The 24,858-nt window shown below is 36.4% G+C and overlaps 1 protein-coding gene and 1 non-coding gene across 2 annotated transcripts in view; both read left to right on the top strand.

Moving 5' to 3' along the window:
- Positions 1-24,858, top strand: part of atp11c (ATPase phospholipid transporting 11C) — a 196,463-nt gene that overhangs the window by 85,653 nt on the left and 85,952 nt on the right. Inside the window, 7 exon segments of the mRNA XM_051935386.1 lie at positions 5,942-6,006; positions 6,430-6,511; positions 6,609-6,759; positions 7,491-7,688; positions 10,538-10,708; positions 10,846-11,024; positions 15,191-15,262. Of these exon segments, the coding sequence (XP_051791346.1) occupies positions 5,942-6,006; positions 6,430-6,511; positions 6,609-6,759; positions 7,491-7,688; positions 10,538-10,708; positions 10,846-11,024; positions 15,191-15,262 (918 nt within the window).
- trnad-guc (transfer RNA aspartic acid (anticodon GUC)) lies at positions 12,507-12,578 on the top strand. Its single transcript has one exon. It is a non-coding gene; the product is annotated as a tRNA-Asp (tRNA).

The following is a 24,858-nucleotide window of genomic DNA, read 5'->3' as shown; positions in this document are numbered from 1 at the left end:
AGTCAAATTGATTGGGCGGCGTTTCATGATACAAATGGACAATGACCCAAAACATACAGCCAAAGCAACCCAGGAGTTTATTAAAGCAAAGAAGTGGAAAATTCTTGAATGGACAAGTCAGTCACCTGATCTTAACCCAATTGAGCATGCATGTCACTTGTTGAAGACTAAACTTCGGGACAGAAAGGCCCACAAACAAACAACAACTGAAAGCAGCTGCAGTAAAGGCCTGGCTGAGCATTAAAAAGGAGGAAACCCAACATTTGGTGATGTCCATGAGTTCAAGACTTCAGGCTGTCATTGCCAGCAAAGGGTTTTCAACCAAGTATTAGAAATGAAAATTTTATTTCCAGTTATTTAATTTGTCCAATTACTTTTGAGCCCCTGAAATGAAGGGATTGTGTTAAAAATGCTTTAGTTGCCTCACATTTTTATGCAATCGTTTTGTTCACCCCACTGAATTAAAGCTGAAAGTCTGCACTTCAACTGCATCTGAGTTATTTCATTTAAAATTCATTGTGGTAGTGTACAGAACCAGAATTAGAAAAAAGTTGTCTCTGTCCAAATGTGTATGGACCTAACTGTAGGTATAATGCACATATGAACTGAGTGCAATAAAAGAAACAGTTATATAGTACAACTTGCAAAGAATGTAAACATGTACTTGTAGTGCCAGAGTGACTGTTGTTATATTGGCCATTGTCCATCATTATAAGTATTTAGAAGTATTCAGTTCTGTTATGGCTCTGGGGTAGAAACTGTTCTTAAATCTGTTAGTCCATGAGTGAATGGACCTGAACTGCCTACCAGAGGGCAGCAACTCAAACAGGTGATATCCAGGGTTGGAAGGGTCTTTCATGATGTTGGCTGCTCTGTTGAGGCAGTGAGAGCTGAAGATTTCCTCCAAAGAGGGCAGTGTACAGCCAATAATTTTCTGGGCAGTTTATAATCCTCTGAAGGGCTCTCCTGTTTGCCATTGAGCTGCCACATAGAAATGCAGTATGACAGCACACACTCAATGGAGCAGCAGTAAAAGGACACCAGCAGCTTCTCTTTCAGGTTTTTTTTTTCTCAGGATGTTCAGGAAATAGAGTCTCTGCTGTGCCTTCTTAACTGCCACTGTGCTGTTTATGGACCGGGAGAGATCTCCTGTAATGTGTATACCCAGAAACTTGAAGGCAGGTACTCTTTCCACACAGTCTCCATTGATGTACTGTATATTGGGTTGTGATTTTTATTGTTCCTCCAGGAGTCTATTATAAGTTCTTTTGTTTTGATAGAGTTAAGTGCGAGGTTGTTCTTTGTGCACCATGCAGTCAGTCTTTGGACCTCATCCCTATAGGTTGCCTTGCCTCCTCTCGAGATGTGTCATCTGCGAACTTAATGATGGTGTTGGTGGATTGAGAGAGTACACAGTCATAAGTATAGAATGCATATAGTAGTAGGCTCAACACACAGCCTTGTAGGACGCCAGTGTTGAGTGTGAGGGTTGAGAAGAAATAGGGGTCTAATCTAAACATCTGAAGGAAAATTAGATCAGAAAATCTTTAGATGATTTGTTGTTTTCTTTAAAAAAATGAAAAAAGAAACTGGATTTTCAATGGAAAAGTTCTTTGGATGTACAGTACATAGAATATGTAATGAGCATTTTTATAAAGATGTGTTAGTGTGGCAAAAATCTTGTGGACACTGTACCCTGAAAAAAGTGAATTCCATCAATTAATTTCATACTTTTCAAGTTCGAAGTTTTAATACCCAATAACAACAACAGACAAATCAAGTTAACAAACTTTAGCATACACAGACATGTGTGAATGTTGAGTTCAGTTCATAACTAAACATTAGAGTTTTTAAAGTTGGAAATTTTAAAACAGAATGGTTATAGAAGCTAAATTCCAATTACAGTGGAACCTTGGGTCACGAACGTCTGTGAACACATACAAATCGGGTTACGACCAAAAGGTTCGCCAAACTTTGGCATCAGTTCACGACCACACACTCGGGTGATGAACAAGCCAGTTTCCCTTCCGGTTCGTACGCGCCGATGATTTCCGCACATGTTCAGTCTCTCCCTGTGCATTCGCTCTGAACTCTTTGTGCTCTATTTTGTTTCCCTTCCGGTTCGTACGCGCTGGTGATTTACGTACATGTTCAGTCTCTCCCTGTACAGTACATTGTTATCGGTCAGACGTGCATCGCGCAGAGGGACTTTACCTCTAAACTGTAATCTCCTCTCCACCCAGTTTGTTCTCACTTCCTTCATGCCAGAACTCGACTCATGAAAGGTTAGTTTTTGTAAAAATTACGGATTTTTCAAATGTTCATTTTTTCCCCCTGTGCTTAAAACTCATTAAAAAAAAAAGTGTTTACAGCGATCAGTTCTTAAGGTTATTAGCGTGAACTCCTGCAGTGTTACTTTGTTGGTTGTTTATGGTTGATTTTTAAATAAAGTTTGGATTTGTTCAAATGTTCTTTTTTCCCTGTGCTTAAAACTCATTAAAAAAAAGTGTTTACAGTGATCGGTTCGTAAGGCTATTAGCGTGAGCTCTTGCAATGTTAGTTTTATCTGTTCAAGGTTTTCTCAGTGTTATTCAATGTTTTTACATTTAGTTTACTATTACGCTGTGCATTCTATGGTATTATTAACTATTTTTGTGCTTAAAAATCTTTAAAAAATACATATTTACATTCAGCTTGTACGGTCCGGAACGGATTAATTGTATTTACATACAATTCTATGGGGGAAATTGCTTCGGGTCACGACCAAATCGGGTTGTGACCAGAGTTTTGGAAGTAATTACGGTCATGGCCCTTGGTTCCACTGTACAAGGAAGCCCTGGTTATATTTTTTTTATTAAAAATGTTATCCTTCTTTTAACAACTTAAAAGGAACAAGCCATGAATGAAGAAATTAAAACAAAATTCAATTAATTATATGTGATTGTATTAATTAATTATTTATACTTAGGTAAAAAGATTTAAGTTCAGATATTTAACAATTTTCATTACATAACAAAGGAATTACATTTATAAATAGATTTGCCTTTAACATGGAATAAAATGTGAAAAATAAACTTCAATGGTTTTGCATATATTTTGGTAAATTCAAGCCATTTACTGTACTGATTTCAATATGCTAGGGAGATCACATTTTTCATTTTGATCATATTTCCTTTTAATATAGTTTAATTTCTAAATTGTTGCACTAAAAATGAATGGATGTTATAAATGGTGGTTCTGCACCTCTCAATACCTCTTGCTATTTTTGCATAGTGTTGTCTTGACAACCACTTTCTGGTGAGGGTCATTTCTATTGTCATACAGTATGTGAAACTTTTATTGTTTATACATGGTTGTGCTTTTCAGTATCAACATGTGTTCGGCAGACTATGGTATATCATTCTTTTGTGTATTTAACTAAATTTTAGAATATTTATGTTTTTTTAAAAAAGGTCATCTTATGCAAACATCCTAGTCATGCCAAATGAGTGTTTACCCACTCACTTCCAAACTCTCCACTCGATATAGTCCTTGGGATGGACAATGGGTTCAGCCTCAAAGACTTATAGTATAATATAGGTGACATTTTGTTGAACTGGCAAGAAAAGGAATTCCCAGTGAAAATTGCTACTTTTTAATATACAAGGCTAGAATTTGGCAAAGAATGTGATTGCCAGAAGTAGTAGAATTAAAATGATACATAGATAGATAGATAGATAGATAGATAGATAGATAGATAGATAGATAGATAGATAGATAGATAGATAGATAGATAGATAGATACTTTATTAATCCCAAGGGGAAATTCACATACTCCAGCAGCAGCATACTAATACAAAAAAAAAAAAATAAATTAAAGAGTAATAAAAATGTAGGTAAAAACAGACAATAACTTTGAATAATGTTAACGTTTACCCCCCCCCCCCCCCCGAGTGGAATTGAAGAGTTGCATAGTGTGGGGGAGGAACGATATCCTCAGTCTGTCAGTGGAGCAGGACAGTGACAGCAGTCTGTCGCTGAAGCTGCTCCTCTGTCTGGAGATGACACTGTTTAGTGGATTCAGTGGATTCTCCATAATTGATAGAAGCCTGCTTAGCGCCCGTCGCTCTACCACAGATGTCAAACTGTCTAGCTCCATACCTACAATAGTGCCTGCCTTCCTCACCAGTTTGCCCAGGCGTGAGGCATCCTTCTTCTTTAAGCTGCCTCCCCAGCACACCACTGCGTAGAAGATGGCGCTCGCCACAACCGTCTGATAGAACATCTGCAGCATCTTATTGCAGATGTTGAAGGACGCCAGTCTTCTAAGGAAGTATAGCCGGCTCTGTCCTCTCTTGCACAGAGAATCAGTATTGGCAGTCCAGTCCAATTTATCATCCAGCTGCACTCCCAGGTATTTATAGGTCTGTACCCTCTGCACACAGTCACCTCTGATGATCACGCGGTCCAGGAGGGGCCTGGGCCTCCTAAAATCCACCACCAGGTCCTTGGTTTTGCTGGTGTTCAGGTGTAGGTGGTTTGAGTCGCACCATTTAATAAAGTCCTTGATGAGGTCCTCCTGCCCACTCCTGATGCAGCCCATGATAGCAGTGTCGTCAGCGAACTTTTGCACGTGGCAGGTCTCCAAGTTGTATTGGAAGTCCGATGTATATAGGCTGAACAGGACCGGAGAAAGTACAGTCCCCTGCGGTGCTCCTGTGTTGCTGACCACAATGTCAGACCTGCAGTTCCCGAGACGCACATACTGAGGTCTGTTTGTAAGATAGTACATGTATAAGTCTTGTCAGTTGTTTACTGTCTTTACTATTCCTTCCTGTAAGCACATTGGACAAATGTCAAGATGAGCAAAGTTTGTATTTTGTAGTCAGCATCACAGATATTCTTGCAGAGCTTACAACTAACAGAGAAGTATTTCAATAAAATCTGGGCCCATTTTCTTAAATTTGATCAGCATCTTTAATGTTGAAGCCACAGTGTGTTTTGACATTTAATGTCTCCAAATTCCTATTTTACTATACCTACACTTATATTTTTACAAGTTATAATTGAAACTAGAAATATGTGTAATGAGATTTTGACTAAAGGAAAGTGAATGACCCTTCCAATTGACTTCTGTGGTGCTTTTATTTAGAGATCCCTGTAATTACCTGTCTACTCTTTATCATTACAGATACCTTTTAATGTGTTAGCTAAAATGACATTTAGAATTTTTTTATCTATAAATGTAGCTTTAAATAGTTAAAGAGTACAGAGTACTATAATTATAGTTTTAACTAATCAGTATTACAGATGTCGACATTATGAATTTAGTCTAAATTTAGTACTAAATGTACAGTATCTAATTTAAATATTTACTAGTCAGAATTTATTTCCAGATATCTTTAGTTATCTTGAAAGAAGTACATTATGGTTATCTCTAATTTGCCTTGTGACTTATATATTGAATTGCATATATGTATAATGTGTGATTAGTCCTGCTGCCACTTAAATCCTATTATCTAAGTCTGCCCATACACTGCCTATACTCAAAGAGAAAGAGTAAGTAGTTAAAGCACCCATATAACAGATGAGAGATAAGTTTTATCACAGCTACTGAAATGTAATTCAGTGGATGAAATTAATTATTGGGGGCCGGGAAGAAAACAAATCAAAACAACAACACGTTTAAACATCCTTCTTGTTGTTTAATTACTTGTAACTTTTCTTGTTTGTTAGTTTTTGTAGAAATAATTAAAAACCTCAGTTTCTTTATGGGTTTAAGTACACACAGACCATAAGAGATTTTCCCCACATATTCTTGGGAATATACAATAAAGGTTATTAAACTCAATACTGTTGTAATTTTATATGTTTCATTATTTTTCCAGATATACCTATAAATGAAAAAAATATAACATTTATATAACATCTTAAATCATGAGCATATTTTATATTGGTTTAGATCACTGGGTCCTGAAAATCTCCTGCTTAAAGGTGCTACTTTAAAAAACACCAAGAAGATCTGTGGTACAGTAACAAAATATCTTTACAATTTATTTATTTTATTTTATAATGTATTTCTTTATTTCTTTAGTCTTTTTCTGTCTACCTATCTGTGATCTCACATCAAGTGAATTCCCGTAGCTATGTTAAAATTAACACACAGCAAATATTATAAAATGGTTTGTCACCTGAATAAGTTTATAAATTTGGAAAAAAAAGTTAAAATACAGTATGTACTCATTCTGTGAGAGTCAGTTAGTATTTACTATGAAACTAAGGTTACTGTTTTTAACTAGAAACTTATCTATCTTTAAAAACAAACTTTGTTTTAATTAATGTTGCACTTCAGATTAGTATTAACTGTCCTGTAACTTCATTGAAAAATGGCAGTATATATGCTATACCTCCTGAATGTAGGTATGTTTATATCTTTTTATCACTTTACAGGTGCTGCAGTTTACACTGGAATGGAAACAAAAATGGCTTTAAATTATCAGGGAAAGTCTCAGAAACGTTCAGCAGTTGAGAAGTATGTTAATTTGTTTTTCTTTACATTTTTATGACAATCAAAACCATAGAACTAAACATAAACTCATTTATATAACGTTTTGTTTTTGCCTCTGCAGATCCATCAATGCCTTTCTCATTGTGTATCTTTGCCTTCTTCTCAGCAAGGCTCTTGTTTGCACCACACTCAAATACATATGGCAGAACAAGTATGGAGATGATGAGCTATGGTATAATCAGAAAACGCAGAAAGAGAAGAAAACCTATATGGTAGTGTTGTCCAAAGAATATATTATAGGTGTTAGAGAATAACTTATATTTGTTTTCTGCATGAATACTGTCAAAATAATATTTATGATCTGGTTTCAGTAGGACCACTAGGTATTTTATACAGCTGTCAGAGTCCCTACAATGCAGTAAAACTTTTAACCTGTATACAGTATGTACAGTACATAAACTATTCCGTTATATATGCCATAGAGACCACCCTATAGTGGTTTTTTGTTTTGCTCAACATACTAACTTGAACTTTTTGACTCCTTAAGCCCATTGTGAATTTACATTCCCATTTTGTAATGCCTGTAGCCTTTCTACACTGACAAAATTTTGCACCTTTGAGTAGAAATAATATTAAATTATTGAAAGACTGATGTGGAATTTTGTCATGCTTAACAAGCATGTTCACACTGATATGACAAAATATTTGTGGAAGTAAAGGTGATGGATTTTAAACTAAACGCTTTATAAAATATGAAAATATTAAGTAACAGGAATGAAGAGTGTGGATTTGTGTTGCTCATAAATATTTCTCAAGGTAAGAAAATGGAAAAATTCTTGATTTCTTGATTGAATTGATTTCCAAAGGAGGCACAGCTGTAACCTGAAATCGTGATCAATGAAAAATTGACAAAACTGTTCAACTGTACAGTATATAATCAAAGTTTTCTGGAGATCATTTACGTTGTTACTTTTGGTTATATTTGTTTTTTTTTTCTTTTTAGTTCCTGAGGATATTTACAGATTTTCTGTCATTCATGGTCTTATTTAATTTCATCATTCCTGTGTCAATGTATGTGACTGTTGAGATGCAGAAGTTCCTTGGTTCCTTTTTTATCACTTGGGACAGAGATTTTTTCGATCCTGAAATTCAAGAGGGTGCTCTGGTTAACACGTCTGATCTTAATGAAGAACTGGGACAGGTACAAGATTTTTTTTGCTGATTCTTCAGAAGGCAGAGAGAGATATTCTTGTCTGTGCGGAGAAATGTGTGACAGATGTTTTAGTTTGTAATAAAATACTGAACTTGTAATTTGATTTCAATTTGTTACCTTGTATGTTTTTTTCTAGAATAATAATGCTGTGGTACTCAATTTATAAGATATAAGTCAATTTTGAAAGGAATACTCCAACTAAATTTTTTTTTATGTGTTTCTTACTCCATGCGTTTTGTAGTGTTGACCAGCCCATCAAAGTATTAGAATGAAGTTAACGTGAAGTGGTAAATAGTAAGCAAGATAAATTAGACTTGTTTTGTATATTAGACATGTCACTCTCAAGTGCCACTTTATCAAGAAGTCAAAGTGGCAGGAAAGTATGCATTTAACTTTAATCATTTGAAAAATGCTGAACACATAGATTGCCTTCAATAAAACAAATTAATTTTAAGTATTTGGATGGGCGCCGTTACTGTATGACGAAGTTTGACATTGGGAGAATGGGTGCATCTGCTTTGAAAAGCCATATGAAAAGAAGTAGACATTGTGAACTGAGGAAGAGTAAGGAAGCCAGCAATTCTGTTATGAAATTTTTTAGACCTTTTGTATTGTCATTGTTACACCTGACCACCACAACAGCGAGATGTTCAAGTCCCAGTGGATTAGCTTTCATTATCACTAGTGAGAGCTCTAGTCAGGCCAGTGATACTTCTATGATATTGTCAGCCTTGTCTTCATATGTGACTAAAAGTGAATGTCTTTAAATACTATGGGTGTTAAATGTGATGAACAAACATTATACAAATCATGCTAGGACATGGGTTATCTTTTTCTGGAAATGTTTCCTGGTAGTTAGAGAGAGAAGTCATTTACATGTGGGGAACACAGATATATCTGCTAATCTTGTTATGGCAATATTTTAACTCGGTGCAGAATAGCTATGTGCTTGTGCTTCTTTATAATGAGAGCCTAAACCACAAATCACTGCATAAACAAATAGATGTTCATGTTTGCATGTGGTAAGGAAATAGGATTAGCACATGATATTTTGGTCCTCAGTTCATGGTCCATTCAGACTCAATTCTACAGCATTTTCTTGAGTGTGTGGAGAAACTTAACATGAGTCATCTGTGATAAGTATCGATTCATGGCCCTAATATACTGTAAATTATAAGTGTGTTGAGTCTTTACAGGAGAATACTGAAATCAGATTGTGATTGCATGCTGTTGAGCTGTGGAAGCTGTGGACTCCACTTTTATTAATGGTGCATTCAGGATGGGGTTTCTTTCCATTGACTGGAAGATACCAGATCTGCTATCTGCTTTGTACCAGTCAAAGACACACCTGCAAGGAGAGTAGATTATGCCAAGGCATGCGGCACAAGTGACTTAAGTATCTTCTTAATTTTTGTCAGCATAGGTGGTTAGAGAGAGCATTAGAAACCTATCTTGCACAAATAAGTGAAAAGAAGTTCAAAGAACCAAACCCTGAATCATATGAAAGGGTGAAAAAAATGAGTAAAAGTCTCTTGCTAACAGCCAAAGTTAACCTTTTCCTCTGTATAGCCAAGTCTTTTGAAACAACTGCTGTCTAACAGTAGAATTAGTGAACTATGAGAGATGCAGTTTAAAACAGACTAAAGAAATATCTTCGGCTCAGTGGTAAGGAAGCACTAATCAAGTACACACTTGTTCAGTGCATGTTCATTTTGGACCCAGAACTCATGGCTGTTAATCTGGAGAAGAGTCACAATCACATGAAGAAGATAAAAGTCCTTCCATATGCCAAGAAAGTGAGCCCAGACAAATGTGACAACATTTTACAACAGTTTGGTGAGTTTATTGACACCCCTGTTGGTAGCAGCCCATCAGAATTCAGACAGAGTGGATATTCTGTTCTAATTGGACTATGGCTAAGGACACTGAATATCAGAGGTATAGTCTGTATGCAGCAGTCTGTTGCTTCTTACCCAGATAGGCCAGTGTGGATTTTCTATCAGTAAGGAACTTCAAGGTTGAGAATTTAGGCAATGAGTTTTTGATAACACAGCACATTATTATTGATCATGTTTGTTCTGTCGGTGGACTGCTCAAGATGAACACTGCCATGGAACTCATAAATTTTGTATCTGTGAGCAACGTAGCATTACATGGCCTGCCTTGAGGAGACAAGGATCAGGAAGTGTGTTTCTGGAACCATGTATTGAATGAGAATAAAGAATTTTAAAAAAGAGAAACAATGTTTAGAAATGCATGTTGCTACATTGATCAAATTAGCAATCTTAAATAAAATAATTTATATCTTAATTTTTGTAATCTAATCTTTCCTCATTTCTTCTTGGTATGACTTTTCCGGTGCTCTCAATGGTTAGAAAAGGTATCAGTTTTATGGAACTAACTTAAAACTCCACACTATTTTTAAAATATACTGTGATTGATGGGGTCATTCTTTAGCTATTTTGGTGGTTCCAGTATGAGGCCTAATCTTTATACCTTCCTGGAATAAGTACCTTTAACGTTTAGGCAGATTAATTTTTTAGTTACAAGTAGGATGATGAGAAGATAAAGGACAGGATTTACAGTTGACTCCTTATTGATCCCTTAATTGTAATAACAGTTCATGCAGTATACAATGTATGTATTAGTTACATCACCCCAAACCTATGGATTATTTGTACAATGTGTTGCCTGAAATACTTGTATAAATTAAAGAAAAACTGAATTGCTGATGACTGATTATAATCCTCTAAATGCAGGTGGTGTTTTGTGTAACATTGGCCTCTTTTTTGTCAGTTTTTCTTCATATTGGCTATGTTTTGAATCTTTGTTGACAGGTAGAATACATATTTACAGACAAAACAGGAACTCTGACCCAAAACAACATGGAGTTTATCGAATGCTGTATTGATGGTTTTCGCTATAACTATCGTGAATCTAGCACAGAGTTAGATGGCTTCTGCACAACAGATGAGCCCATCAGCAAGCTTCATGAGAAAGCTGGTCGGGTAAGCATCTCAGGGGTCTTGACTCTTTCTTTTCGTATATATTTTCTGACCTATTCCAAGCAGATAATGGAATGATGGATTTACAGTACTTTATAACCCAGTTGTTTATATTTTTGTGTCAAATTGTCTTTCTCCAGGAAAAGGAAGAACTTTTTTTGCGGGCATTGTGCTTGTGCCACACAGTTCAAATAAAAGAAGCTAGCGAAAGTAGCCAGGTGGATGGGGTTGATGGACTTACTGATGTCACCTCAGATGACCAATGCAGTTATATTGCTTCTTCTCCTGATGAGGTGGCTCTGGTCAAAGGTGCCACCAAGTAAGTAACAGTGATGAATTTTGAGCATTGTTATACTGTGCATTTTTTCAGTGAATAGGCTGAATGTGTACTGTATATGCATAAGTAAAAAGTATAAAAATATATATGTACCATATACACACAAATAAGTATGCCTACAGGTTTTGGTAAGTTTTGAATATCTTACACTCAGTCAGACTCTTAAGATTGTTAATGTTAGTATAGGCAAGACAATTTTGTCTAGACTCATTGTGCTTCAGGGCCAGTTCATATGAAAATTATCTAGGCAGATTGACTTCCTTACTCCTTTCTTTAGTGCAAGGCTAATATTCATGATTTCAGTAGACACATGACAGTTTAACTTAAGGTTCAGACACCGATAATAACACTTGCTTCCTTCCATTTTGAACTGAATCAGTCCTAATTTATGGTTCACTTTCCAGACAGAACAACAGAAATATAAACAGATCATTACATTTTTTTAATTTGATACATAAATCTGTGAAAGTCTACATGAAACACTTTCACTTTCTCTGTTGTGGATCAGCATGACAATAGAGTGTTTTCAGAAAAAATCCAGACATGCTTGCTGCAATAAAAAAAATACAATAATTTATAACAAAACGATGATAGATAGATAGATAGATAGATATACAAAAGGCAATAACAAACAGCATAAACCATAAAATTGTATTTGCTTAGTTGATTTTTTTCTCTCCTATCGAGAAAGGCACATGACTTATGAGCTTTGGTCTTTCAGTTCAGGTGATTAAGATGGGAAAGTTCTGTAAATAGTTATTAAGCTTTTAGTGCCACACCAAGGTTATCTTTTGCTCAAATCAAGTCAACAAGTGTACTGGTTTGTGAGATGCTGCTCCACTCTTTCTTACTGGATTTAGGAAGAAAGTTACAATGACACCAATACCATAATACATTAGTTGGTGTAAGAGCCAATTTTAGAAAGTTAAAGTTTTGAGTTAAACTCATATTAATGTTTGCTTTATTTCAATAGAACATAATTACTTATATAGTCATAGACAATGGTATAGTCTTTTTCCCCCTTTAATTTAGTAAAAGATAGAATCTTCTTGCTATAACTGAGATACAGTGAGCTAATAAACTCAGTTGTTGTTTAGAACAGGTCCCTGTAAAGAGGGACTTGATAAACCCATTTAAGTTTAGAAATGGGATAAGCATACAGTTTTCTGACCGTTTTGAAATGGTTCAGAAATTATAAGTGACTAGTATCGATTTAAGATGTAACAAGATTAAGCTTAGAATTAAAATTTTTTTTTTTCTTATTATAATTTTTCCTTTTTTGCTATTTTTAATTTTCTTTTTTGTGTGAACTGTTTTACTTTCAAACTTAACTAAACTTTTAAAAACGAAGATATTTTGTCTGTGGAATCATTTCTGCGCGTCAGGCTTTTGTTGAATCCCATTTTTTAAGTTGGAGCTGCTGAATTTTGGAAACTTTGGGAAAACGCAGCTACATTTTCTGGCTCCTCATTAGTATAGTGGTGAGTATCCCCGCCTGTCACGCGGGAGACCGGGGTTCGATTCCCCGACGGGGAGCCAGAAAATGTAGCTGCGTTTTCCCAAAGTTTCCAAAATTCAGCAGCTCCAACTTAAAAAATGGGATTCAACAAAAGCCTGACGCGCAGAAATGATTCCACAGACAAAATATGTTCGTTTTTAAAAGTTTAGTTAAGTTTGAAAGTAAAACAGTTCACACAAAAAAGATAATTAAAAATAGCAAAAAAGAAAAAATTATAATAAGAAAAAAAAAAAAATTCTAAGCTTAATCTTGTTACATCTTAAATCGATACTAGTCACTTATAATTTCTGAACCATTTCAAAACGGTCAGAAAACTGTATGCTTATCCCATTTCTAAACTTAAATGGGTTTATCAAGTCCCTATTTACAGGGACCTGTTCTAAACAACAACTGAGTTTATTATCTCACTGTATCTCAGTTATAGCAAGAAGATTCTATCTTTTACTAACTTAAAGGGGGAAAAAGACTATACCATTGTCTATGACTATATAAGAAATTATGTTCTATTGAAATAAAGCAAACATTAATATGAGTTTAACTCAAAACTTTAACTTTCTAAAATTGGCTCTTACAGTTGGCTTTATCCTATCTATTAAGTTACAAATAATAATTCCCACAATGTAAGAGATGCTTTGTTCCTTTCCTAGTCTGTTTTTTTCCAGGCATGTGGAAGCTTATCTCCTCCTTTACCTTGGTTGCATCTTCTGGTTGCAGGCGATACTACATTTTCTCTTTGAGGTTCAAACATACCGTGTCGGCCCTCTTGTTTCTAGCAAAATAATTTCTGCTGGCTCAGCTGGTGATCAGTCAGCTACCATTCTCAGCAAGACTAACACATGGCCTTACATGTGGTCTCACTCCTGCTTATGCTCTTACTTTCCTTAGCAAAGTTCTGACTTGTGGCCCCTCGTCCAGCTCTGGTATGGACAAGTCTTTCACCCTTTTAGTCTTGCATTGGTTGCCCTTTGGAATCAAAATGGTTGCTCCAACCTTTGTTACAGCCAAACCCTATAGGCTATGGTGTCCTGCTCTGGACAGCAGAAGTTATAGCCAGGTTGAGAGAAGCGAGTTTGACAGAAAGAGCAAAATCTGGTGTGTCTGTGGTGATTTGAAAGGAAGTAGCAGAAGTCTTTCCATTGGTTTCTTAGGTGCAAATAAGCCCACCCTTTTTGGTTGACTGTTAAAGCAAAGTTCTGTCCATCAAGGTTGCCACTCATTGAATTATGGCTCTTTGATTTAACTCTCTGCAAAGTTACTTGGTTTTAGATCAATTGTCTTATTAGGTAGGGTGCAGAGGCTGCATTCCGAAGAGGGGCCCAATCATGGAAACAAGACGTTTTGCCTGACATCAATAGTGTCTGGCCCTGTCTTTTTAACCTAAGGACCTGTGCTCCTGGCAAGTCAAGAAAGAATAATGCCAGTCTGTCCTATAGCTCCCTCATTATTAAAGACCACCTGTGCTTTCATCTGCAACATGGATAGGCCTAAAATTAATGGGATAAAGAAAGAATAACAAAATGTTTATAGAATAGTACTCCACTGACAGTGTCTGACAGCAAGGTCAATTAAAAACCCAAGAAATTTACAGGTTTATTTTTATAATTTTGAAAGGGTATCTGGTCATCTTTAAATAATGACTGGCTTGCACAAATCATACATCAACTATATGACCATTTGTGACGATGCAGGTTCTGCTTCATGCTCCCATCTTACTTCTGGGAGCCCTCCAACCCGACACTGTCGGTAATGTCACAGATGAGCTGGACAATGAGGCACAATAAAGCTAGGGGATGGTGCAAAAAGTGCAAAGTGCTTTTATTAAAAACAGCAACAAAATCAAAACAGTGTTCAAATAAATAGTGCAGGGCTTCAAAAATCTTCAAATAAATAATCCAATAAAAAACTGGTGAAAGGTGGAGGTTAAAATCCAATAGAAAAAAAATCCTTATAAAACAACGAGGTTAAAACAATGGCTGGAAGCAGTCTTTTAAAACAAAGCCCAGTGCCATCTTTCTGCTGGTGACTCCCCTGCTTCTCCCGTCAAGGCTATGCACCAGGGGAGTCACCCTACCTGCAGCTGACCTTCTCTCTGCTGGCTTCTTCTGGTTTTTTCACCTCGCTGATTCCTGGCTCCGGTGGACTTCTCGCTGGGGGTTTCATTTCCTAAGTCCCGACTCTCGCTGCCTTCTTAGCCTTATGCGGCGAGTCATCCTCCTTCTGGTCGCTCCCGCTCCTCACTAATGTTCAGCAGGAGCGACCACTACCGACTGGTCCCGGGGTGCCGGCCAAACACCCAGGCTCACTGCTCAGCTGCATTTGTTCTCTACAACGAGCACCTCTGCGTCACGCTTCTATTATATGATCCAGGGACGTGGATCAGGTGTGGCAATCAGCAGCTCCCAGCAACAATTACGGATGCGGACGACTCCTCACCTGTGCACTTAAGCGAGGACCATCCGCATCACAAATCACCCAGGAACTGCTTCGGCCACACTACCACGCCTCCTCTCTAAGCCACGAGTGTACGCCGATTATTTATTTAAAAAGTGGCCTTTTTGACTTGAGCTGTGGACCCGCTACACCACACCATAAAGTTGTAATATGATTCTTATTGTTTTCTTTTTTGTAGATATGGGTTCCGATTCTTAGGCCTTGAAAATAACTGCATGAAGGTTGAGAACCGAAGCAGAGATGTAGAGAAGTAAGTGAAATATGCTATTCATTATTTGTACTTGGCATTCTTTGCTGTAACAATTTGTCTTGATCCCTTTTTTCCCTCCTTGACAGGGGGCATTTATTTAAAGCCTCCAGATAGCACTATCCTATAGTCCACTGTCTGGTACAGTATGCTGAAGATGCAACCCAGTAATTTGGCAAAAGTAGTGATTGTCCACAGCTGTTGAGCAATTGCATACTCTATGCGTGTGCTTCACTTGTGAAAATATGTACTAATTCTAGAAGTTTCAATTATAAAATATAAATATTTATTACTAGGTCACTTAACTTGTGATAAAGAACAGATGTTATCAGTTTTTTATTTCATAATAAAAATGTATTGTTAACCCAGACAACAATAAAACTATTCTCTAAATTTAATTTTTGTTTACAAGCTGCATGCATTTTTTCATTTGCTAATTGTAATAAAAATTATTTATTTCCGAAGGGAGAAGACTGGTATTCCACTTTCTGTTAATAGTAAATGTTGCCCATCATATGCACATTTTTATTTATATTAAGATATTTTTCTTTGGAGTTTGGCATCCTTTTTGGTGACTTTAAAACTTGGATTCAATAAAAACCTCTACATTTTGTGTTTACAAATTATGATATTAAGTTTTTAATGTGTCTGGTGGAATGATTAGCTTCTGAAAGCTATTAATATAAAATATTCTCGCTAGATACATATATTCAAAACCAGGATCCAGTGGATTCATTTTTAGTTTCTTTTCTTTTGGCATGCTTCATCATTTTTTGCTCAGTACAGGGTCTTTTACACTATTGACAGGTATTTGAAATGTGCGTTCTTAAAAGGACTACAGAACTGGGAACTTTACATGTTGTGTATATTATGTTTTTTTTGTCTTTCATAATAAAACACCTAATAACTGTTGAATATACTATCAAACTATAGAGAAAATGTGATTATTGGATTTTCATACTTAACCAAAATTTATGAAACATCTGATCAGTCAGTATCAAAGTTACAGACACTGAACATGCTCTGTCACAAATAATTATATTCTCTTATTAGAGGTACACAGTACACTTTTAAGTAAAGAAAGTATAGGAGACACAGAATATATATAAATATTTGTATGAAAATAAACTAATACCATTGGCTAGTGCAATACATAGCTATCTATCTGCTATTACTATATATTCAGCTAAATTACCTGCACTCAACACCCTTACGAGTGCTAGAAAAAACATGTGATAAACCTACTTAAATGAATACACCACCCAAAATTGTAATTTTTTAAATGTATTACTTACACTGTGTTGTTCGTAGTAATGGCCAAGAAAAAAATTAATCTTGTGTTTTTATGAAGAATGAAGATAACAAAGATCCTGACACCTTAGGCCTATATAAGGGCCAACTCTGTAGAAATAGCAAACAATATCAAAAAGTCCATGTAGAAAAATCTATATTTACTCCTGATGCATGATCCATATGTCAGATATTTGGATGTATGTCCCAAACAAACCACTTCTGAAATAGATGGGACGTACTTTCGAAGGGTAAATTTGAGCTTTTGTACTAAAGACCTGGCTTTCCTCCCATTCGTTGGTCATTAAGCCACACTACTATATTTGTTTTTACAATGGTATTTTGTGAACCTGGGGCCTCATGCATAACGCCGTGCATAGAATTCGCACTATAACGTGACGTAAGCACAAAAGCCGAAATGTGCTTACGCACAGAAAAGTCCAGATGCAGGAATCTGTGTGTTCGCCAACTTACGCGTTCTTCCACTACATAAATCCCGCTCAGCGTGGAAATAAACGCACGTGCATGTGCTTGCTGTCCCGCCCCAACTCCTCCCAGAATTATGTCTCTTTCAATATGCAAATCAATATAAATAGCCCTTAAGCCCAGCGTTCTGTGAAAAGGCAATGGCAAAAGTACGAGGAAGAATTTCAGCGAATACCAAATGGAGGCAAAGAAAAACGTACTATTTGTTGGTTTAAACAGTTATATAAGCAACAAAAGGAAGTTGATCGAGTGACATAGCGTGTCGGAGAAACTCGAAAGCTCAAGTTCACAAAGTCGCACAGTGCCCGAAATAAAAAAAGTTGTCACATATCAAAGTCGGTGTGAAAAGGTGACTCGTATCCCAACGTCTGAGTGTCATATGAAAGCTTATTAGGGTACAGTGAAAAAAAAGGCACACAGTGTGAAAAAAGCACGAAATGTCAACTTAAATCTTGAAATTTCCACTTTAATCATTTAGTTTATTTTGTCATTAAAGCAGAACATCATAAACTTCATCTTAAAATCATTTAATTTACTAGTTTCTCAAATCCCATCATAACTAAAGTAGCACGTTAAATGCTTTGTTTTGTATTTGATCTTATATGTGCTCTATGTGCCCAAATCACTACGTGCTCTTCCTCCGACAGGACACAGAATCCATTACGTTCGTAATATTACAGCTCTCTGAGTAATTAAAATACTGAGATGTATCCGTGATATCATTTTCATGATGATATGAGTTAAAGCATGTTATTGAACATGGTGGTGTAGTGATTGTTCATGTCTTACAGCAAGATGCGTGCTGCGCCATGCGCTACCTTCGATGAAATACTTTATTACAGAAGTACTGTCTTTTTCAAACGTACTAACCCCCAATTCCTGTCCTTACTTTTCTTTCTCCAAATACCCAATCGCCACACAATCAGCTCTGTAATAGACGTTAAGCCATCTGTAAGCTTAGAATGCCGATTCTTCAAAACTTTTAAGGAACATCGAAATATCTTCGTAATGTTTAATTATTCTATCCTTCCAGTGTCGCGCCAACCACAGCATGAAAACAGTGTGAGGCAGGAACAAACTGTGAACGAAGCTCAAGTTCGCTAACGCTGCGGCACCGTGTAGTTAAAGTTAAAGTTTTATCTGTATAATATAATCAACATATTTTGCTGCATTTCATCTTAAAAATGATATCGTCATCATATGTAAATATGCGCTTTATACAGTGGCTCAGGTTGTGCAATATTATAACTGTATCATAAGTACAATTACCTCATGGTAACTTGCAAGTACAAACAGTTCTACGAGGTCACTTGATGGACTGATTGAGTGCGTGTATAGTTCTTGGGATGAAACTGTTTGTGAACCGCGAGGTCTGAACGGGAAAGGCTGTGAAGCGTTGGTCGGATGAGAGCATTTCAAATAGCGAATGGCTGAGGCAGCGAGTGCTTGATGCTGTATATCGATAATTCTCTTTCCGATCGCTGTAGATCTGTGATTCACACTCAGATACAGTGATATAAATACTCCGAGTGGTGCAGTGTGAGTAATATGGAAAAAGATGATCCGCTGTGGCAACACCTAACGGGAGCAGCTGACAGAAGAAGAAGAAGGTGCAGTGAGAGTAACAACGCTAAAGCAGTTATGGTATTTAGAATAGTTTGACCATTCTGTGGATGATTATATTGTTACAGGTTAATTACAATCAAATGAATTAAATTTATGAACGATATGCGGTTAATTTCAGTGTATTTGATAAAGCCGCCGTCATGAATGTGGCTCTAAGAAAGGGTAACCACACAGGAACAGTAGCACTGCTTTGACGCTAAGTGCCGCCAGTCTGCAAAACTGAGCGGAGAACTTGCGTACGACAGGGTATGAGGTACCGTGGAAAAATGCGTGGCTTTACGTCAAGTGTAGGTTTTATACATCACGATTTGAACGTGGAAACGTTCTTACTCAACATTTCTGTGCGTACGCACCGTTTATACATGAGGCCCCTGCACCATTGAATTGACCTTCTATTTGTTGAAGTACTACTGATATGCTCATATATGAGGCATACCTCCCAGCTGATGTTCAAAGTGTGGAATGTTTTATTTATAAACTGTGTTTTCACCACAAACTAAGCTTATATGTAAACAGGAGAACAAAGGAAAACTGTCCAAAAACATACCAACATCCAAATTCTCAGGATTACACATACTGTTTTTTTTTGTTCATACAATATAGATATACTTTTTTATTTTAATGCACCATTTCCTAGAAGTATTATTATTTCAAAATAAATTATAATACTTCTTTAAAGGTTTCTTGAAATTGTTCAGAATATAATATACAATACACATCATCATAGTACTTGTCCTTTCAGAGAGATATATATTTATTAGCAATTTCTGATAACACTGCACAACAAAGTTTTTGCTTCTTGAACATTGTTGGGTGATTTTTATAGATTTTTGGGTGCTGATCACGAATATCACATCAAAATTTACCCACCACGTACCGTTTCAGTTTTGTCATGATTATTTCTTATATTTGTATCCAAACATTTTCGCTTCTGGAAGTGACTTATCAACAATGGTTTGTGCAGCCTGGGCGTACCCAGGCATGGAGTTAGGCCAAGTTGAAAATTGTTCTGTGGAAGTTAACATCCTGGGCATGCCTGGGCAGGTCTGAACAAGCTTGACGCTGTCTCAGCATGCTATAAAGGTGGCTGCATACACCGATCCTGCTCATTTGGTTAATATAGATAGTCAGTGTGTATGTACAGTATCAGTATAGTAAAGTATAGTATCTGTAGCAATATAACAGTAAGTAAGCTTGACGCTATAGATGTTTTGGTGTCGAGCGATATGTTTCGTCAATGTCGTAACAGCCGCGATACATTCTGCTACTGTATATCTGTGGTGAATATACACTTGTGCCTCAGAGACGTTGGATGACTGCTCTTGTGAAGAAAGCTTATCATCTGTATTTCGGCTGCAAAATTGGTGATCAAGACAAGGAATGGGGGCCTCACATTTGCTGTGTGACATGTGCTATCAGTCTGAGAGCCTGGCTCAGAGGCACTCGAAAGACGATGCCGTTTGCCATTCCGATGATATGGTGAGAACAGTAAGACTATGTGACGGACTGTTACTTCTGTTTGCCTAATGTGTCTGGTTTCTCTGCCAAAATCAAGAAGTCAATTGAAAATCCTAATCATGATGACAGTCTTCCCATTCCGAAACCACCAAAGGATTGAACCTTAGACGGACCAGATGAAGAAACTGCAATTCAGGGTACTGACAGTGACATTGACCCGGATTTTGAACCGTGCTCATCAGGCAATCCACATCTGATAACACAGTCTGAATTGAACGATTTGGTCAGAGATTTGGGTCTGTCAAAAGCAAAAGTCAAGCTGCTGGGTTCGAGACTGCAGGAATGGTGTTTGCTGTCACCAGGTACGAAAATTTCTGTGTTTCGAGGCCGACATCATGATATAACCAAATTTTTTGCACAAGTCGACAGTCTCTGTTTCTGTTGTGACATTGAAGGATTGTTCTCAGCCTTGGGTTGTGATCACAACCCGGAAGAGTAGCGTCTCTTCATTGATTCATCAATGTTAAGCCTGAAAGCTGTTCTGTTACACAATGGCAACGTTTATCCTTCTGTGACATTGCTACGCTTGAGAAACGATACCAGGGCAACTGGAATCCATCAATGCTTGCTGACTACTGTTGGACACTGCAACGTGATGCACCAGACATTGAATACAAAAGAAAATCAGGAACAAAACACTTTTAATTCTGTTGAATTTAATAGCTTATGCGAAACATAAACATGACTAAATACGATATTGTCAAAAAACATATAAATGTCTATTTCTCAGAGTTCCTACGTGATCCAGTAAAATCAAAACTACATTATTGCATACCCAGTAGGTACCTGTCACATTCAGCAAAGACTTTTCAAAAAAATTGTTGTGCAGTGTAATGTATTACTTGAGATTTTGTTAAGTCCTGGTTGATTTTTTTTTTATTAATTATGCATGTCACCTTTCTTGACTTGACTAATAGAGTAATCAAGGCTGACTTCTGCCTTTCACAGCAACATTACATACTTTCACATACAGCAAGAGTCCGAGCATAAACACATGCATTTTGAACTATACACTGACATCATCTCAGTGACAAACATGTCAAACATTAACCTTTATTATATACAGTATAAAGTGCTCAAAGCCTTTTTTTAAATGTTTAATTTTAACCTCCCAGTGCTTACTGATTCAATAATCAATATTCAATTTTTTAGATGGAGACTCTTCTGAAGACAATTGTATTTTCTAAAAATCTCAGTAAGAATAATTTTCATCGGTACACCTCAGCTTTTAGTGTATTAATGCAGTAATTGTGGAAAGTCATAAGGAAGTATGCACATAGCAGGGTTAATATGTAGGCACTTACCAAACTAAAATTAGCTTGTTTTCTCTCTCTGAGGCCAATCGTTATTTCTTACAACACTTCTATGAAATAAAACGTTCATCATATTGGCCTCACACTTGTCTGTAACACCCCTAGAAATATATCTAAATTTTGACAGTGAAGGCCTAGAGATTATATTAGTGTAAAGACTACATTATGTTCTTAAAATCAGTGTTCAATACATGTACCAATTCGGTACATGAGAGAGCAGATGATGGAGACGTAAAGGGATTTATTCTCCATAACATACTGTGCCCTTGTAAAGAGAACAGTAAAAATAATGTGGGAATAGACCTAGGTTAATATTTAACCCAAGCCTAAGTCAATATTTAGTATATTAAGACAGGAAATTAATCTTAAAATTGTTTCACCACAATAATCTATAATACTTCAAAAATATTTTCTGATCTGTCCAAAAAGAGTTCATAAGAGAAGAACCTCTGTTGTATTATTTGCAAATAATAGTTCAATTTGCATTCTAACTTTCACCTGGTGTACTAAATTTGTGTTTCAAAGATGTAGGGTGGGGTGCTTTGCTAATTTCTTACACCTTGATGTCATTTGCATATGAAGAGATTCCAAACTCCTTTCCCCATGTGAAATTTACCATGGGTGTTACAGACTCAAATCAAATGTATGTTTTTTATTATATAATAGTAATAATAATAGCAACTCATTACTCAAAATGGTAAATGCAGGGAGAATCCAGGATTGAACCCGCAATCCTCTTGATTATGAGACAGCAGTTCTTACCTCTACACCAACCAAATGAACATGTGTACTTTGTGTCAACTGATATTTGAGCTTTAGTTTTTACACATTAACAGCAACATGTAAATGTAATAATTTCTTTTTCTTCGGTTTTATTATTGAATAAAAGCGCATTTGTTTTGTTATAACTTTTGTGAAAGTGTTTATTTGATATTTGGACTTCAGTCTTCACACATTATGCACTTCACCTCAGCATTTTGTCATTATTACTATAACATGAAAAAAAATTCTGTTTTAATTATGTGTTCAACATTTCTTGCCTCGAATTTCCTGTCATCCTACATTTACACAGATCGCTGTAGACATGGAACACGCATGAAATGTATGTATTCCAAAAAATGATATATTATAAACCATATACAATTCCAGACACCTAACTCCCAGATAAAGAGACTTCAGGACTGAAAATTTTGTGTCTGACTTCACTTCACTTCACTTAAGCTGCCTCAGTTGGAGATGAGATAGCAGGCTGCTTGCTGCATGTGCTGATTGACACATTTGCAAAACAAACACGCTGATGAGGAAGGGTGAGGAAATTTAAGGTGGCCTGGCATTATGAATATTTTTGTAGGCTTCACGGATTCTAGTGTTGTCTTATTTTATTTTTTTCTGACATCTTTTTAAGTTGATTTAACAGATATTTTGTGGAATGTGGATTTTCTGAATTCTCTTGCATTAGGCTGTTTTGCTTCAAAATACTATGATGGCAGATGGTCATCATTATTTTGTTAAAGGATCCCTACATAAAGGTCATGATGTACTGTATTAAACTGGACTACTACATTCTCTTTTAACTTTAGGAAGATGTAACATACCATTCTTTTAGTCTGTTTGGCCTGTTACAAAATTTTCAATTTAAATTTTAAGATGCTTACTCAACCTTTGTAGATTAGAATTACTGCTTTCCTACATGCTTATCCTTCTCCTTCTAATTTTAGCCTATTTATGTGACCTGGCAAGGCTTGTTTTTTCACTAAAATTAAAAGGTATAAAATTATTATTATTTCTCTTTACCCTTCTTAACAAAAGAAATCCACTGTATCCATAATTTCATAAAATCTTCTGAACTTTGACAATTATGAGATATGTCTCAGAAAAGATGATGATGCAGCAATGAATCCATCCTACAGCTTGTGATCTTTCAAAGCAACTAAGTTATTGACCACCCTTCTGTGATTTTTGTCTTGACAGACTGCCACTTCAATTAACATCACATGCAAGTAGCTTCCTTTTTTTCTCTTTTTGCCACAGACATCAGCTCAGAATAGATCTTTTTTATTTTATCTGTCTCAACTACTGTATCACTGCTGTGAAGAAGTATGTGTCCCTTAATGATATCCTCTATTTTTGTATATGCATCATAATAAATGGCTTTAGATCTTGAGGGAGAAACGAAATATTAGATAAAATATATTTAAGTTATCCAACAGCCATATTTCTAATGTGACAAGATTATGGCTCCTTAGGTTACTCACTTAGTTGACCAAAGGTATTTGATAAATAGAGTCAGCTGACTGAACACAGCCAGACCTGATTGCATTTAGCTCTGTTGATTCTAAACCCCACTTTATATTACCCTTAACCATGAGTGTGAAATAATCACCACAGGGTTTCTTAAAAAACACTTTGCCTCAATTAAAGGAAATTCTGGAAGATATGATGTTATATGAATCTTGTTATAATATTGAGATTAATTGTCACTTTATCTGCTTAAACTGTATAAATTCATTTCTTTTCTGTAAGCATGCAGAGCTGAGCCAGATTTAGCACAGAGTGCCAGCATTCAGAATTGCTGGGCCAAGCATGAGGATAAGACAGACAAATACAGCTGGAGGACTGTGTCAGCCTAAAGGAGAACTGAGTGTTATTTTAAAACCTACTGTCTGATGTCAGCTAAACTTTTGTACCCTTGTTTGGAAATGGGCTCTGTGCCATTTGGGGGCTTGCACGTGGAGAAATACTATAAAGCATCTTGGAGGATTGCCAGCTATTGGGAGACCTGACGCCCGGACTACAGGAGACTACGTCGAATTAGTCCGAGAAATCCTTCCTGCGCTGTGACGATGACTGCAAACTCCATATGCAAGGTCCCCATCCTTGGACTGAGTACTGCGGTGTGTTTCCCCCGTTAATTATGCAGCGTAAGCTGAAATTAAATAAGAGCTAAGCTTATCCTTCGATCTCATGTAATTTTATAAACCGTCAATTTACATGGGGTGGGAGGGATAATATTTATTTAAATTCAGGTTATTAAAACGCTGCAATTGAAAAAGAACACATTTCCAGAGAGCTAATACCTCTCTTCAGGAAACAAAATGGCGCTGCGAGCAGCATTGTGGCTAAATTAATAACCGTATATAATTTATAATATAATACAATATATCTATATATATATATATATAATATGCTTCTGATAATGACGGCAATGGAAGGTTCTGTCGCAGGGGTAGTCGCGCGCTCAGACATGGATGCTCCGACCGAGTTAAGATTCCAGACCCTAATTGGAATGGGGATATTACGAATTAATAATAATCGTAATTAATCCCGGCAAACGACAAGAGGCGATCTTGTTCCGGGTCCCGGGCA

Source organism: Erpetoichthys calabaricus, chromosome 12 (assembly GCF_900747795.2).
Source record: "Erpetoichthys calabaricus chromosome 12, fErpCal1.3, whole genome shotgun sequence".
Lineage (NCBI taxonomy): Eukaryota > Metazoa > Chordata > Cladistia > Polypteriformes > Polypteridae > Erpetoichthys > Erpetoichthys calabaricus.
The sequence above is the reverse complement of the archived record's forward strand: the minus strand, read 5'-3'. Positions and strand labels throughout refer to the sequence as shown.